Genomic DNA, 15,760 nt, shown 5'->3' on the forward strand with positions numbered 1-15,760 from the left:
GGTAACCTCCTTTTGCATTATTTTTGTGTGCTGCATTTTTCTTTGTTTTAGCAAAAAGAGGAACAACGGTACCGGTATTTAAATCAACCTAGGATGATTTGTTTTAATTTTCACATGGCGTTACTGAGGTGATGCAAAGTGAAACATGCATTCTTTTTTTGCTAATGTGCTGGAAAAGCTTGAAAATGGACATTGAAAGTGCTTAAAAAGTGCTTGAATTTGATGCTGAAAAAGGTGTCGTAAGTCCTTAGAAAACAGACAAAAACTCCAGCACATACCTGATACAGAACCCAAGTGATGCATCTGGATTAAGGCTAATCTATTGTTCACTGAAACCATCAGAAATGGCCTCAGTGGAAAAGCAGCTGTCAAGAAGGCATCCTTAAGAGAAAAAGGTAGAGGTATGCTAAACTGCACAATAACTGGACTGAAATTCAGTGTCATGTACGTATCATGTACGGAGGTACATTGACGGAGGTAAGTCTTTCAGTAGGACAACCTGGACTGAAAAACAATGGAAAACTATCGGTCATGGATTGGCCTCCCCAGAGCCCAGACCTCAGAACTATTCCTGAAGACTACTTAAAGAAATTAGATAAATGCTTGCCTAAGAGAGTTCAGGCTTTGTTGAAGAATAAAGGTAACTAAACCTAAACTACTGACTTTAGGGTTGTTGGAATTTTAAGAACCTTTTGCCTTATATCCTCCTGAGAACTGAGGAAAAAACAATCTTCCCATTGAACTTTTTGTGATTTCCCTTCTCTGGAGCTAAAGGAGTCCACCCAAACACATGAGATATCAATGGAACACCCTGTATGTCCTCCATTTAGTACATCAGGACTTAGTAGGGTTGCTCAAATAAGTCAACAATGGGCTGGGAGGTCAGTTCCTTGATCCTTAATATACAAATTCTCATGACCATTGATTAAAGCCCAGATGAACAGAATCAATGTTTGGGGATTCTCAGGAGGATATACTATTCCTTCATGTATTTTTGTACACATGTGAATAAATCACTGCAGTTTTGTCCCATTTTTCTAGCAAAAATATTAAGAAATGAAGGATGGCTCAAGACTTTTACACAGTACTTCTAAGCTTTTGATGAAGCCTTTCGGCTTTGAGTGACTCTTACAAACACAAACACAGTCAAACACAATCAGCTAACACATCCATTGGTTTACCAAGAAAAAAAGCGCACAATCCAAGTTCAACATGTTTATTTGATTTTTCTTTTTTTAAATGGCAGCAACAGAACAACAATAACCGCTATGGTTAAACAGGCAAAAAGAAAAAATCTAAGAAAAATCCAGATGACAGAAAGTGGACTAATCTTTGTTTAATATTATCACACAATATCTGTGCTATCAGCTTTAAAAACTACAGTTGTACTACAGCTACCACTTTGTTATTGGATGCTGAAACAGGTCATCAGACAGGCACAAAAATACTCTTATTTACATCTATGTAAAAAACAAAAAAAGAAAAACCTAAAACAGGCGCTGACTAGAAATTAAAGCATTTTCTTGGCTAGAAACTTTGGCAATCTCCACAATTATGTTTTCGTGCATCTGAAGTGGACATGTATGAAACACGCTTTACAGAGTTAACACATCTACTGCTATTAGACATTTTCAAGGTGCTTCTACCTACAGATAATCGTCTGTATTTCCCATAACTGAGGCTAAGATCCACCTGTCGAATCAGTAAATGCTCCAACAATCAAAACCATCTCCACCAGCTGAACCCCCCACCCCCACCAGATGGTTCCCGCACTAACTCTCTCCCATCCTCGTTAAAGTTTGACAAACTCAAGGTTGCAGATTTACAAGTCGTGTCACTACTCAAACAGATGCATCTAAGCAGAAGGTGTCTAGAAGTTAAAGATTACAGACAGCATAAAAATAAAATATATGCACTCAGTCGCGATCCTGGAGTTGGGCTGATGAAAGCTTTCAGCAGCAGCAATGCAGAAAAACAACAACAAATCAATTAAACTGGTAACCAGTGGTTGTCATCAGTCACAAACTGGGCACGAGATCTCACGTGATCAGCCCAGTTTTACAGCAGCAAATCTCCCTTCTTCAGGCCTGCAAGACACTCAAGTGGACTCCTCCTGAGTTTTCGGGGCACTACAGTCCAAAATAAAGAATAAAGGGATAAAGGTTAAAACAGTTCATTAAAAAATAGTGAGGATAAAGTCTTGATATTTTATATTTACTCATTTATTTTTAGTAAAAATCCTTGGAAGACCAAACGTTATCCTTCTAACATGTATGGCTCATGTAGCACTTGTGCACAATCAATGGAAACTAAAATCATCAACCCTTGTGAAGGCTAGATTCAAAATCATACATGTGCCTGGGGATGCTGTTTGTTGTTTCTTCTCTCAAACACCATCATAAAGTTCGCGGATGACACCACAGTGGTTGGACTCATCTCAAGGGGGGATGAGTCGGACTACAGAGATGAGGTCAACAGACTGACTGAGTGGTGTTCAGTTAACAACCTCCAACTGAACACCACGAAAACTAAAGAACTTATCTTGGACTTCAGGAAGGGCAGAGCAGACCCGGCCCCACTTTACATTCACGGGAACTGTGCGGAGAGGGTACACTCCATGAGGTTTCTGGGCGTGCAGATCTCTGATGACCTCTCCTGGACTGCAAATACTACGGCGGTGGTTAAAAAGGCCCAGCAGCGTCTCCACTTTCTGAGAGTGCTCAGGAGGAACAACCTGGAGGAGAGGCTGCTGGTGACATTTTACAGAGCCACCATAGAGAGCATCCTAACGTACGGCATAACAACATGGTATGCAGGGTGCTCAGCTGCGAACAGGAAAGTACTGCAGAGGGTCATCAACACAGCCCAGAAGATCACTGGCTGCTCTCTGCCCAGCCTGGAGGTCACTGCAAACTCTCGGTACCTCAGCAGAGCTGGCAATATCATCAAGGACCACTCTCACCCCAGCAACCAACTGTTTGAACTATTACCGTCAGGCCGACGGTACAGGTCACATAAAACCAGGACAAACAGATTCAGGGATAGCTTCTTTCCCAGAGCTACCACCGTAGTAAATAAGCACAAAAACAATTGAACCTATTCCATACCGTCACTGTCATTATATTATGCTGCTATTCATACTGTCATTATATTAATGCTGCTATGCTGTATATATTGTACATACTATTGTCTGAGTACTTACGATTGTTTTTTTGTACTTTTTATATTTTACATTTATATTTATTATTGAAACTTGCACCAAGGGAGTGGCACTCCAATTTCGTTGTACTCTGTACAATGACAATAAAGGCTATTCTATTCTATTTTCCAGTGCACCTGTATTTAATTTGCACCAAAGCAGATGAAATCACAGTGCTTGATCCTTCCTAACTGGACAGACTGAAATCCCTGCAGTTTAACTGACTCTGTGTTAGACTGTGATGATCAAGAGCTACAGTGTATTTGAGAAACTGAATTTCAATGTTATATTTTACTAATGCTCTTTATTTAAAAAAACAAAAACAAAACAGAAACATAGGAACAGAAGTTCCAGTCCCCTTTAACATCAAATCTCTTAAATATTTGAATGCATTTTCAAATGCCTACTTTAAGTCATGAGCAGGAGGCAAGGGCCTTGATTCTGTTAATGGAAGTAAGAAAACTTTATCAAATCAGCACATAACAAAATAAGCTCTAAAGGCTTTATTTCCTTCATTGATTTTGTGACTTGTATGAACCTCAAAGATGAGGTGGGAGTGGGCAGGTATCACACAGCACCTTCCAGGATGACCTTTTGTATAATAGACCAAGAGGGGGAAAAAGTTAACAACCCACATGTGTGGCACTGCCCTGAAAACTATGTATACATTATGAATTGGAGTTATATAACCAGCACTAATGGGTTCAACTGATTTACACTGACAGTTTCTGTTGAGGCCATCAAGCATGCAGGAGGATCACAATCAAGCTTGTGTTCTCAAAGCTACCTTTGATTCTCTCCTGCTGAAGCATCTTCGGGAAGCCTCTCTCTCTCCATCTCCTGCTTCTTCTCGTCGGGGCCGACATCACCATTTGTCACTTTGTCTGTTCGGCAGAGACGCACAGGCTGAGTCAAACAGAGTCATCGCTGCACAACCTGAGCCATGACAGGAGCATGTGATGGCACATGACCGGTCAGGATCTTACAAAAATAAATACGATTTTCTATCCATTTGACATGCTATGCACTTTAAAAAAAAGACCTTTCATAAAAGGCACACATTTTGATAGTAGTACTGTATTTTCAAGCAAGGATGCGGTAATTAAGGTTAGTTTTTCTGGAAAGGATGCAAACCACACTGATCCTGTGACGTCCCCCTGGGAAGGGGAGAAGAAGCTGATAGCAGAGGATCACTGTTTCTGTTTACTGGTATTTATAAGTGTGTTAGAAGTTCAAAATGAATTTAAAATAATGAGCAGAAAGTCCTAGATGCAACTTTATCCCATTTCTGTTACTGTATTCCCTTGCAGTCATCAAAATAGCTTATAGGTATCTTATTTCCATATACCAGTTACCATCATCACTAGCTTGTGCCCAGGGCTCAGTCACGCTCTTAAAGGCTGAATATGTAGTAAGCGCAAACCTTCTGCTTAACGTAATGGAAAGAGATCTGTGTTGCCTTAACTGACAGAAAACTGACATTTTCTGTTATTTCTGCCATTTCCACACAATTTGATAAAAACTTTCTCCTACTCACCGTTATAAGAATAAAATCCATCAGACAACATACTGTATATAAAGGATGGATGCAGCTACCATGACTACACCTACTGGTTAGTGACATTGTCTTGAGAAACCCTGATCTGAGTTCTTTAGCCTTTGCCATCTTAGTGTTTTAAAAGCATATGTCACAAGTATCTGAGGGACACTGCACACTCTCCAACTAGCAATCTTGTTTCATTCTTGTTCTAAAGTTCAGTGGGGGACCATAATTTCCTAAATGACTGTCACATTGTAATAAACAAGATTCCAAACCAGGGACTAAAATCATCTCATCGGGGCAGTCATTAGTCATTGAGAATGGGAGGCGAGGGTTGTTTTCCTTGAAGCCAGAGGACTCGGCTCCTGGTGGCCAGCAAATGCAGGTTTAAGGCACCTGCACAGAGACTTCACTTTTCAGACCTAGAAGTTATGCAGACCTTTTACATACCATCTGTATCAACCCATAATAAATGTGCATTACTTTCTGTAGAAACATGCTTTTTAGCATCTGTGCCTGTTTGCCAGTCTGGCATATTTTGGTAAATGAAAACAGGTCAAAATATCTTCATATCACTCTGTAACTTTATCATTGTATGCACTGCACCTCTGTTTAGGAATCAGTGATGTTCTTGATTTATTGTGAAATGTTCCATCCAGGAGCTGTGTGTGGTGCTCCGCAGCAGGGAAACAGATCTGCATCATCAGTCCTAAAGAATCATTACAATCCTGCAAATCACTGGATGGAGAGCAGCCATCATATTGGGCTATTTGGCTCGACTTGACTCGGTTTTGGTCGTTTTTCATGACAACCGAGCACCACCTAATATCCGTGGGGTTGTTATATCAGCTGACAGTCCCGTGATGTCATTTGCAAGAACGCCAAAACAAAGGGGGACGTCAAGGCGATGGTATACCGGCTGCTCAGTTTATGGCTTTTTGTCAGACTCGAGGACCACAGTGGTGTTTTTTTATGACACCATTTCCCCTCATGTTGATTTTCATGTGGGAGAAACTCTTGTGATTTATTGAGTAATTTATTGAGTTGACTAGCCAATCAGTGGTGTGCAGTCTGTTGACATCACATTTTCAGATCACTGTGAACTCTGGCTGAGTAGGTAGTAAAAAAGTGCCTGGTAGCAGGTACTATCACCTACTGGAAAACGCCCCGAAAAACCAAGTCGAGGCGTGCATGGATAAGACCTCCAATTAAGGTAAACTTTTATTGGCACCAGTCAAGTGGAAAACCTCTCTCACTGAGCTCACATGCTGCAGTTATACCAGCTTTAATACCAATGTCTGCATTGACAGTTAATGTGGTGAGGAGCTGTTAAACCACAGTGAGTCGTTGACTCTTTGACTCACTCATAAACCTTTGATCGGCTCCCCTGAACTACAAAGACAGAACCCTAAATAACTGACACCTCAGGCAGATTTTCTAATACAATGTCAGTGGCATAATACAGGAAAAAATATACAAGCTCCAAGGACCATATATAAAGCTTCCAAGTACAAGGAGCTGCTGGTGTCAAAGTTCTTAGAATTATATTTCAACAGAATCCCTCAAGATTAAGATTATAATCTGATAAAGATCAAAGTTATTCACAAAACACATACCCCTTATGAAAGCTCTTAGATAAAATGGTAGTTCTTAAACAGAGCACAAAAGTAAGAGAAATATGCTCCAAGGGAAGACAGTTAGTGAAATGTTAGATCATGTATTGATAATGTTTGTGGTCTATCTTAAAAAGCTGTGCTCATCTCCCACCCAGCACAACAAGGCTAAAATACAAAAATGAAACACACACAACCATGGTAGCATTCACAAAGTCCAGGAATGGCTGCAATCACAACATAATAAGATTGTCTCTGCTTTGATGCAACATTTTTGCAAAATACATTTTGCAAGTGTCCAAAAATATATAGGCCCATGCATGCTAAACAGCTACTGTAAAGGTAGAAAGAAAGAATGTGATGATCTGTACCCGAATTATTTTCTTTGGCTTGTTCAACCCTCTTCAGCGCTCCTTTCTTTGCTTCTTCGTGCTGCCGTTGTTCAGCTAAAGATTTGTTCAGCACCTGGCTGAGCACACAGTCACCCTCTCCAACCAGAAACATGCTCTTAAACTTATTGTACAACATGGTGGCCTTGTCCATGATATCCTGGCTTGCTTTGAATCTGCGAATCTAGGACATGAACAAATAAGGAAGGCATTACCACTCATGAAATAACGCTGATGCAGAATGCATCCAAAATAAGACTCCTTCATGCTGTTACCTTTTTGAGCGTGGCGATGAGTTCGCTGTGTTTCTGCAGATGCTGGGTTGTGACCTGAAGGGCACCAATCTCATCTAATGCATCCAGACACTTCTTCACATCCTAGTGACAAGAGACAGGGAAAAATACAGATCACATGGAAAAAATACAGATTTTTAGAAGATACACCTATGGTATCAATTTGAGGTGATGCCAATACCACATCAGCATTATAATGAGGGGTAAAAATAGGAGGAAAAATGCCAGTTATGTTTTCCCACAGCCCAGTTAAAACTGAGTGAACTAAAGTAAAAGCTCATGTGCAGATCTGAGCCCCGACGGACTGAATAATGCAAGGAGCGCATTAACAAGGATGGAGTAGCAGGCTTATTCTTAACCTTAAGGTACCCACATAAGAGTCCAAGCATTCTGGCATAATTTAAACAGGGCAATAAAACCACAATGAGAAAAGTATGCGTCTATGGGTAAATACTATTTTAGTCTTTGATGGATCCTTTAGATGAAGCATTGACGGGTTTAACACCTTTTGTCTTCATCAGCTCAGTGCAGGAGAACACTGATTCATAAAGTTGTCAGAAGAGAAATGTGGACTGAGTAACATGTAAGATTTGAGTGATGTGAACTTACAGGGTTGTCAATTTTCAGTGAAATTTTGATTTCACTGTGCAGTCTCTGCAGTTTCAAGTCAGTTGACATTTCTAAGTGAAGAAAGAAAAGGGAAGAAAACATGATTATTCTTAAATAACTACTTTTAAAAAACTTTACTGAAATATAAATAAAAAATATTTTGATTGGTCACTAAAATCTTTTTGCACCTACAATTGACTTTTAGCTTGCCACAAAAATATGAATATATATGTTTTTTGTTTTGACCGCCAAAATTACCTTTTTTCTTGGCTCCTGTCCTCTCTTCATTTTTCTTCTCTTCATCTCTACCTGGTCTACGAGATAGCAATAAATGCAACATGTCATAACTCTATCCAGGATTACATTTTATCATTTGCTCTGAGCTTCTGATGACTACTGTGTATAAACGTACTCTCTCAATTCATCAGCTTTCCGCCGCCGCACATCTTTGTCCACATCTGCATTTTGCTGTTTCTTTCTGCCTTTATTTTTCTGAGATTAAGAGAGATTAAGGTACTCAAAAGCATGTTTTTATGACACCTCTTTCAGAAACAATGATGGCAGTGGGAGAGTCTAATTGCATAGATACTTGCCTCTTCATCGTCAGAGCCAGAGGAACTGTCATCCTTGGACTTCTTCTTCTTAGCTTCAGGCTCCTTTACTTCTGTGTCCTTTCCTTCCTTCTTCCTCCTCTTCTCTTCCTCTCCACTTTGGGTCTTGTCCTCTGTTGTCCTCTTTCGCTTTTTGTCTGACTCTCCAATCTCCCTAAATAAAAAAGAAAGAGAAAAATGCCGTTTTTATACTGCTGGGCCGATTTGGCTTTTAACATTCCAGTGAAATCGGGGTTTCAGGATCTGGCCCTTATGCAGGCTGAAGAGCATCAAAGAGCCACTGCAGAAACTGTGCAAAGAAAGCATGAAGCTTCTGTGTCTGCGTGAATTTTGTACGGTGTCTGTTGATAATCATGTAGTTACATTTCACTGCCGGAGCCTTGCTGTTCCTGCTGCTGAAGCAAAAGCAACTTCTCACTCTTGGGCTTCCTGCCTCTTCGCTTAGGGCCTTCTCCACCTAATCACATGAATGGAGACACACAGACGCACGATTCATTTTGATCATATGCAGAAGTTATGAAGGACAGCTGTCCAGTCCTATAATAATGCATTGTTAACAGTTGCCAGTAACTTTAATGTATATATCATACAGGCTACAAGCTGTAATGGGTATATTCCCACCTCGTTCCTGTGTATTAGATGTATTGTCATGAATATGAGCTTCTGATTTATTAACTTCTCATTGCTCCTACGTGATTATCATACCAGCACCACAAAACAAACAGCCTACCGGTGGGACTAACAGGACTTGCTGGTACATCATCTTTGTCATTCTCCTGGTCAGCATCACTCTGAAATTCAGGAAGAAATAAAATAATTTAAAAACAAAGTACTAAAGACCAATTAATAAACAAAAACAAAAAAAACTATAATTTATTGTTATTATACTTTTTCTTTTAAACTAAACAAATTAATAGCCAGTGCCAACCTTTTTCTTTCTTCCTCGCTTGGGTTTAGGTACATCTGGTGATTCTTTCTGAGCAGAGTCCTAAAATTATTGACACATCCAGTTATTTTAATCAGAACGCACATCAAATTTGAGCTTTCTTTGTTATCTCATTAACATAAGAAGGAAAGCTGTAGCAGTAAGAGAATGAGCAGGTAAATGTCCTCCCCGATTTAAAAAAAAAAGAAAAAAAAAGAAAGCATCAATCTGTCTTTGACTTTGGTGGTGGTTGTGATGGTAGTGGGGGAGGGGGTGTCAGTGGCACCATCTAGGGTATACCTGAAATACTACACTCTGTTGGGGTATGAAAACTTCAGTATGAATCAGTATTTATTAAAGAAATAGGACAACTTGTGAGCAGTCACAGCAGGAAGAATGTCATAGTAAAATAATGTATTTTAATTTAATTTAATTATGAGTCCTGACTTACCTTTCTCCAAGGTACACAGAAAGCCATGCAAAATAAAATACCATTAACTGATTGAAAACAGTACTTGTGCATTATATGGATAGGAAAAAGCAGGAAATGCAAAGCGCTGCAGCAGGACGTCAGAGGTGGCAAGAGACGAAGAAGAAATTACACTTTTGTGTTTTCTTTATAGCCGCACACAGAACTGGGTCTTGAATGAAGACAGATTAGATCTACAGCCATTTCCACTGGTAGCTTTGACCTTACCTGAGCTTATTATTATTATTATTTCATCTAGTGAAAACAAACAGACTGCTTTCTTAGAAACCTATCAGTTTCTAAATCAGCGATCACCTCAAAATCATTAAAAACAGCAAAACCCACACCAGGCTCTCCAATCGAAACGTCCAGCACCGGGGAAGTTTTGTGGCCAACGACAAGAATTTTGAGTCAAACAGGAAAACAAACAAACAAACCAAAAACTCGACCAATTAAATAAAAGCACCAGGTGTCACATGCTTTTCCCAAGGAGAACAGAATAACCTGCACCGCTTTAGGGCGTCACAACATGCAAAGTACGTACATCCTGGTCCTGATGACCCTGCTCAGAGATCAGAGACCCTTCCTCCTCCTCCTCCTCCTCCTCATTCTCATTCTCCTGCTCAGCCTCACTTCCTGGAACCTGAATGCACCCAAGACACAGCATAGGACGCAGCGTGGTGGGGTGAACGAGTCTTAAAAGGGAGAAAAGTTAGCGAGTATTCTTCTGCTGCACACACACACAACTGTTGGCATAAAAGCCTCTGAAGCAGTTATCAAAGAATAGCAAATAATCTGTGAAGCTTTGGCTGCAGTCATATGGTTTTCATCATAAAGAAGGCAAGAGGAAGACTTGAGGGCTAGCAAAAAAACAAATAAATAAACAAAAGGATAGAAGCTGGTGACACAGGGACAAACGAGCAGAAGGTGAGTGCAGTGAAGTGAAATACAGTCTGCAGAGGGGGATCTGAAGAGAAAAACTTACTTTGGCTTTGATCACCTTGTCATCTGCATCCTCTTCTCCTTCTGGACTGCTGTCTGAATCCTTCTCACCAAAAGACTGAGGGGGAACCGGCTTCAAATACAAACAAAAAGGAATTTGGTTAAATTAAACTGGGCAAAAGAAACACAAGACGAACAGGGCTCAGAAGTAGCTGTGCACATTCAGTAATGTCAGATGATCTGAACAGGGCGGCAGGAAACAGGTAATTTCTTTGAAGTTAAACAAATATGACCCAAACTATTCCTGTAAACAAACCATACTTGAGTTTTTAGGTAGCTAAAGGCTAAATGCTCTGAATGCAAACTGGTGCCCACTTATGTTTGTCAGCAAAACAGAAAGCCGGGCAACAAGTTTTATAATGTATATTCAATCCCAATGCCCTGATGTCTGCAGGACAAATACTGGGACAGGTTTTGGAGAAGACAAAAAAGAAAAGAAAAGAGGAGGATATACCTTGGGTGCAGTAAGCTCCACTTTTGGGTTGTTCTCAATCTCCCACAATCCTTCATTGAATCCTTTTCTCTTGTTAGGCTTGGCATACTTCTCTTTGTTAGGGAGGTATGGAAAAATGTCTTTGGGGCCAAGAAATGCACTGCAGAAAAAGATGTTTGTATATTTAATACTTTTTTTGCTGTGTAGTATAAAGTCCGGTAAGTACATGCACTGCTAGGACTGACAGGTCTCTAAAAATTTTTTAAAAAAATAACAAAATGTACTTCCATAACCACTGAAGTCACCTTCCGGTCATTCCAATGACTCATAAATACAATGAAAATGTCACATGTATCCTTCTACAGTTTTGAGTCAGCCTCATGTGAAACCTCTGTAAAGATCTTCAACAAGTTTACCCAGTTGAATCTCTTCAGATCACTCAGACCAAATGAAACATGCAGAACACCGTAAGTACATCAAACTGAAGGAGGTGTCAAGCTGCCTGTTACTAACGTTTCATGGGTGCCAAAGAAGAAAATAGGAAACTTGACGTTGGATGGCTTCACTGCACCATCGGGTACTTCATCGATCTGGCAAAGACATAAGAAAAAGCAGGTGTTTGCTTACAGCTGTAAATGGTAGTGGCTTATTTGCCTGGGTGCTTGTTTGCACACGATCTGCCTTATTTGTATGTCTTTCCACAATATAAGCATCGCACTTACTCTTGCAGGCCAGTGTGGATAACCCTTCATCTTGGCAAAAATCAGATCGCCAGGTTTCCAATCTCGAGTCATGTTGGACGTATCACCAAGCTGGAAAAATCAGTAAATTTAATCTTGCATCAATATAATGTACCACATTGTGATGCGTCTTCTCACCAATGGGAAACCCTCATTCAATGCCCCTCCCCTAACCACAACCAACATCCTCTGGAGTCCGGAGTTCATTCAAATATGACAGTCACGTTTGCTGTGATAAAACAGCCGTATATTATATGGATTTGTTTGATGTGTTCATGCTAATCTTATCACTGGCTAAAACAAGTGAAAGCCCGGTGTATTAACACGCGCGAGCGATGCAAGCAAAGCGAAACGCTTCGTCAACAAACACACACGCTAGCTAGCGTTTAGCCATTAATTGCTAACAAAACAGCTTCTTCCACTGACCTCTAGCGTTTAGAGACTTCCGCGGGGAAGCAGGCTATTTGCTGCGGTTCGAAAAATCGATAGTATATCAGAATTGTTAATAAGAAAACAACCTGCTCTTTTCCTTTTCCGCACACTCGGATGCACGTTTTCCGCTCCCGCGCAGGACGTCAATAGACTGTACCAATACAGTGCAGTTCGGGGGGAGTCGATTTTAATTAAAAGCCACTACCTGGGTTTTTCTCTGTGTATCAAATGGAGCTCAACCCATTACAATAATTAAATAAACGCCAAATGCTTGTGATGATTACCTGGAGTCTTGTGCAGCATGTATTTGAGGGGTAATAACGCTAGTACCCAGTTGGGATGGATGCAGCTTTAGTAGGCGTTAACGTCTGCGCATGCGCTTTTATATAAAAGCTTAAACCGATAAGCGCTGACGCTCAAAGTTGTAACTATGGAAACTTATAAGGGTCGGACTAAGGAAAGATACAAGAATTCTAAACATTTACATTCAGTGTTAATTCTGATCCAACAGTCTGATCGCTCAGTACATGTTCCTGGGACATGAGAGTCAGAGTGGGAGGTCGGCAGCTGGTCCTGATGCTGCGGATGCCATCTATCTCTCATACAGGATGGCATATTTTAATCTTATTTTTAATGCAATATTACCTGAGAGACAAAAAAGGCCTTTAATTTTCTCATTTTATTGTAAACCAGCATCACGAGGTGCAAAAGCCTGTGCTTGATGTGGTAATCACTTGGAATATGATGGCTGACGTCCCGACTCAATTTGGTTTGTATTTAGTGACATCTAGTGGACAAATCTAGGTATAACACATTGACTGAACGCAGTCCTGAGTTTGTAATTATTACAGTAAAATACTTATGTGTGGTCTTCATTTTATTACACTCCCATGAAAAAAATTTCGGTTCCTGGTATTATGAGGAGTTCAATACTACAGTGCATATTGCAAACTACCAATGGACACTGGAATCTCTTTTTTAGAGTTTCAAGCTCATCTGTTTTACTAACTAATCTTAGAGTTATAACTGCTATTTTCTTATCAGTTGATGCCCAGATTGTTCTCTTAATTGATTAGTTAGCTGCTTAAATCTCCTTATTAATTTCGTGGCTCTTAATGCAAGTCTTCAGATGTGCTCTGTCTGACCAAAAGCTTCTGAAATTAGTTTTTGGACCTCACTATTATACAAAGGCAGTTTAATTAAGAGTGATAAAACACTGGAGAGTAGCATATTTACCTATTTCTAAAGTTGGCTACAGGCAATATTCACAGACACAGACATATATAAAACACACTCATATGACTATATAAATGTAGCCTATTATTGCATCAGCTTTTCTCACAAATGTAAATATTCTCTTCTTTGTTCCTCCATGTTTTATATACAGGCTGAAATGTACTGTAGGAAAAGTTATCAAACTAATAAAAATATCTTTCCATAAGTCATCCACAAGGCTCTGAAGCACTTTATACTACTATAAGACCTCAAATGTTGTAGGTAAATGAAGGTGACCTTAGCACTTGTGGCCATACAGATACACAAGTGTACATAAATCTAAGTGTGTGTGCTTGTGTGTATTATCAAGACAATAGAAGATGCTGATAGTTGAAGGACAGATGCACCAGCCACTTAGTCCCAGAGAGGGGGATAAGTGAGAAGAGGAGGCCAGTGTGGGCCAGAGGAGGGTGGATGAGAAAAAAGGAGAAGAGAACGAGGTGGAACCCAGGTCCATGCCCAGGAATAACTCACAGGAGCTACCAGGCCCCCTGCCCAGCCTGTGAGGTGAGAGACCTTAGAGTTGGATCCCAGCCAGCTTAGTGGGGTTCCTGCTTAGACACACGGCTATGGCAGAGGCCCGGGGATGAAGGTATAGAGAGATGACAAGATGTGTGCATGTGCATGGACGTGAATGTGTATCCTTCACCCTGCCAGACGAGGAGTTGGCAGAACATCCCAACCCACTTTGTCTCTGAGGGCCACAAAGTCCTGCAATCCTTCCTCACTCATTTGTTAACCTGCCTCTCTTCTTCGCGGCGTCCTCGCTCATGCTGAGGGAAGCTACTTTATATATGACCACTGCCATTCAAAATCACCTCCCTACATTAGTGCCGTCCTCTGGACCGCCATGACAATGAGACAGCCTAGAAAGGAGACAGCTGGACTTCATGGAAGCTGTGCAGCATTTAGAGCCACAGAGCTGCCACAGACAAATGGAGCTGCTTAACTAGCACACACAGACACCAAAAAGGTAAAAGTCTGACTCTCAGGTGAGCTCTGATGTTAGGGCACTTTATGTTAGTTTTCCAAATAAAGGAAGCAGGTGTTCAGAAAGGTTCCCTGCAAAGAAAAACAAAGTCCATGAAGCCTTACCTTATATTAAACAGTGCAATCGCAACCATGGAAAAAAGAACACTTTGTTCTATTATGAGTTAACTGTGTTTCCAACTGTGTTGGAAAAAACATAATGCAAAACCCATGGAAGGCAAAAATAATAAAATCACAAATGCCATAAAAATGTATGCTGGCAATAAGGTTTTGTATTTGAAAAAAATGTTTTGAATTTCATGGATTAATATTTTATACATAAAATGTCATTTTAAAAACATGAAGCCAGCAGCGTATGAAACAGCTGACGTAGCTCAGACAGGATTCCTGCCCCTGTCCCTGCCTCCAACTCCCCCCACCAGGTTCATGCCCCCCTCCAACACTTTCTAGACCTGTTTTTTTTAGCCAGCCACTAGATGGCCTCAGACTTTTCCACTACTTTCAGTCACACTTGCCAATACACCTGTTCTCTTCACCCCATTAGCCACACCACTACTTAACCAGTCCAGCTTTTATCGTCTTAGTGCTGTCTCTCACAGGTGTGTGCATGCTCTGTAACTGCACTATATCTCGTATTTATCTGAGCACATTTTGCAAAAAAATAAAATCAGCTTTTACTTGAGTTCCATTTTCCGAGGAGGACTTTTACTTCTAATGAAGTGATTTCATACTGTGGTGTTTCCACTTTTACTCAATTAAAAGATCTGAATAATTGTTCAGTGGCTGTGTAGCTGAAATCAGAGGACAAAAGTGGGAGCAGAGCCACAAAATCCTCTTATGGGGGTTTTAAAAAAATAGCTTTAAGCAAACAACGTGTTCCAGTAGAGTATCATAAAACATCGGAATAGTTTGCATTTAGATTTAAAATTACATTAATTAAAAAAGTTTAAATCTACACAATAAAACTTCTGTTCTGTGCAAGTTGGTTAAGCTCGTGCATATTTCATGTGCAATCAAGCTTTTTGTGCTTGTATCTGAAGGCGTGTGCACATTGGTTGTTTGACTAAACCTATCCCTAATATATAGATAAGCTGCTAAGACAAAAATTAGAGTCCACGTCTGTCAGGTTTGTAGCTCCAGATTGCCAAATCTGTACAAGCTGCATTTCCCCCCCTTCTTAAAGCCTTTGTAACAAAAACAAATACCCCCAAAATCCATAGTGTGGAGTGAAATGAGCAGA

General features: G+C 40.3%; 1 protein-coding gene across 6 annotated transcripts; it reads right to left on the reverse strand.

Annotated features, from left to right (window-relative positions):
* Positions 1 to 1,200: 1,200 nt before the first annotated feature.
* psip1a (PC4 and SFRS1 interacting protein 1a) lies at positions 1,201 to 12,411 on the reverse strand. 6 transcript variants are annotated; one of them, XM_026171256.2, is made up of 17 exons: positions 12,250 to 12,390; positions 11,806 to 11,895; positions 11,597 to 11,673; positions 11,105 to 11,243; positions 10,634 to 10,723; positions 10,193 to 10,291; positions 9,183 to 9,242; positions 8,985 to 9,045; positions 8,618 to 8,711; positions 8,237 to 8,408; positions 8,056 to 8,135; positions 7,902 to 7,957; positions 7,644 to 7,714; positions 7,017 to 7,118; positions 6,724 to 6,925; positions 3,987 to 4,083; positions 1,201 to 2,129 (listed from the first exon to the last, which is right to left on the reverse strand). In XM_026171256.2, the coding sequence occupies exons 2-17, from the start codon at positions 11,875 to 11,877 to the stop codon at positions 2,099 to 2,101; spliced, it is 1,503 nt and encodes a 500-aa protein (XP_026027041.2). In that variant the 5' UTR covers positions 11,878 to 11,895; positions 12,250 to 12,390; the 3' UTR covers positions 1,201 to 2,098. The 6 variants fall into 6 exon arrangements, with proteins under 6 accessions (XP_026027041.2, XP_080159101.1, XP_080159100.1 ...); XM_080302975.1 differs by lacking the exon at positions 1,201 to 2,129 and adding an exon at positions 2,452 to 2,734 and having other exon boundaries at positions 12,342 to 12,411; XM_080302974.1 differs by lacking the exon at positions 1,201 to 2,129 and adding an exon at positions 2,452 to 2,734.
* Between the last annotated feature and the right edge of the window lie 3,349 nt (positions 12,412 to 15,760).

Source organism: Astatotilapia calliptera, chromosome 6 (genome assembly GCF_964374335.1).
Source record: "Astatotilapia calliptera chromosome 6, fAstCal68.1, whole genome shotgun sequence".
Lineage (NCBI taxonomy): Eukaryota > Metazoa > Chordata > Actinopteri > Cichliformes > Cichlidae > Astatotilapia > Astatotilapia calliptera.

What these genes read in the sequence shown, in the direction of transcription:
- psip1a (XM_080302975.1), bottom strand. Translation starts at nt 11,877, where the DNA reads ATGACTCGAGATTGGAAACCTGGCGATCTGATTTTTGCCAAGATGAAG. An exon ending in GACAGGAGCCAAGAAAAAAG is followed by an intron (nt 7,715 to 7,901) that starts GTAATTTTGGCG and finishes TTCTTCACTTAG; the next exon opens with AAATGTCAACTGACTTGAAA. An exon ending in TCAGCAGGAGAGAATCAAAG is followed by an intron (nt 2,735 to 3,986) that starts GTAGCTTTGAGA and finishes CCTCTCCTCCAG; the next exon opens with GTTGTTCCTCCTGAGCACTC.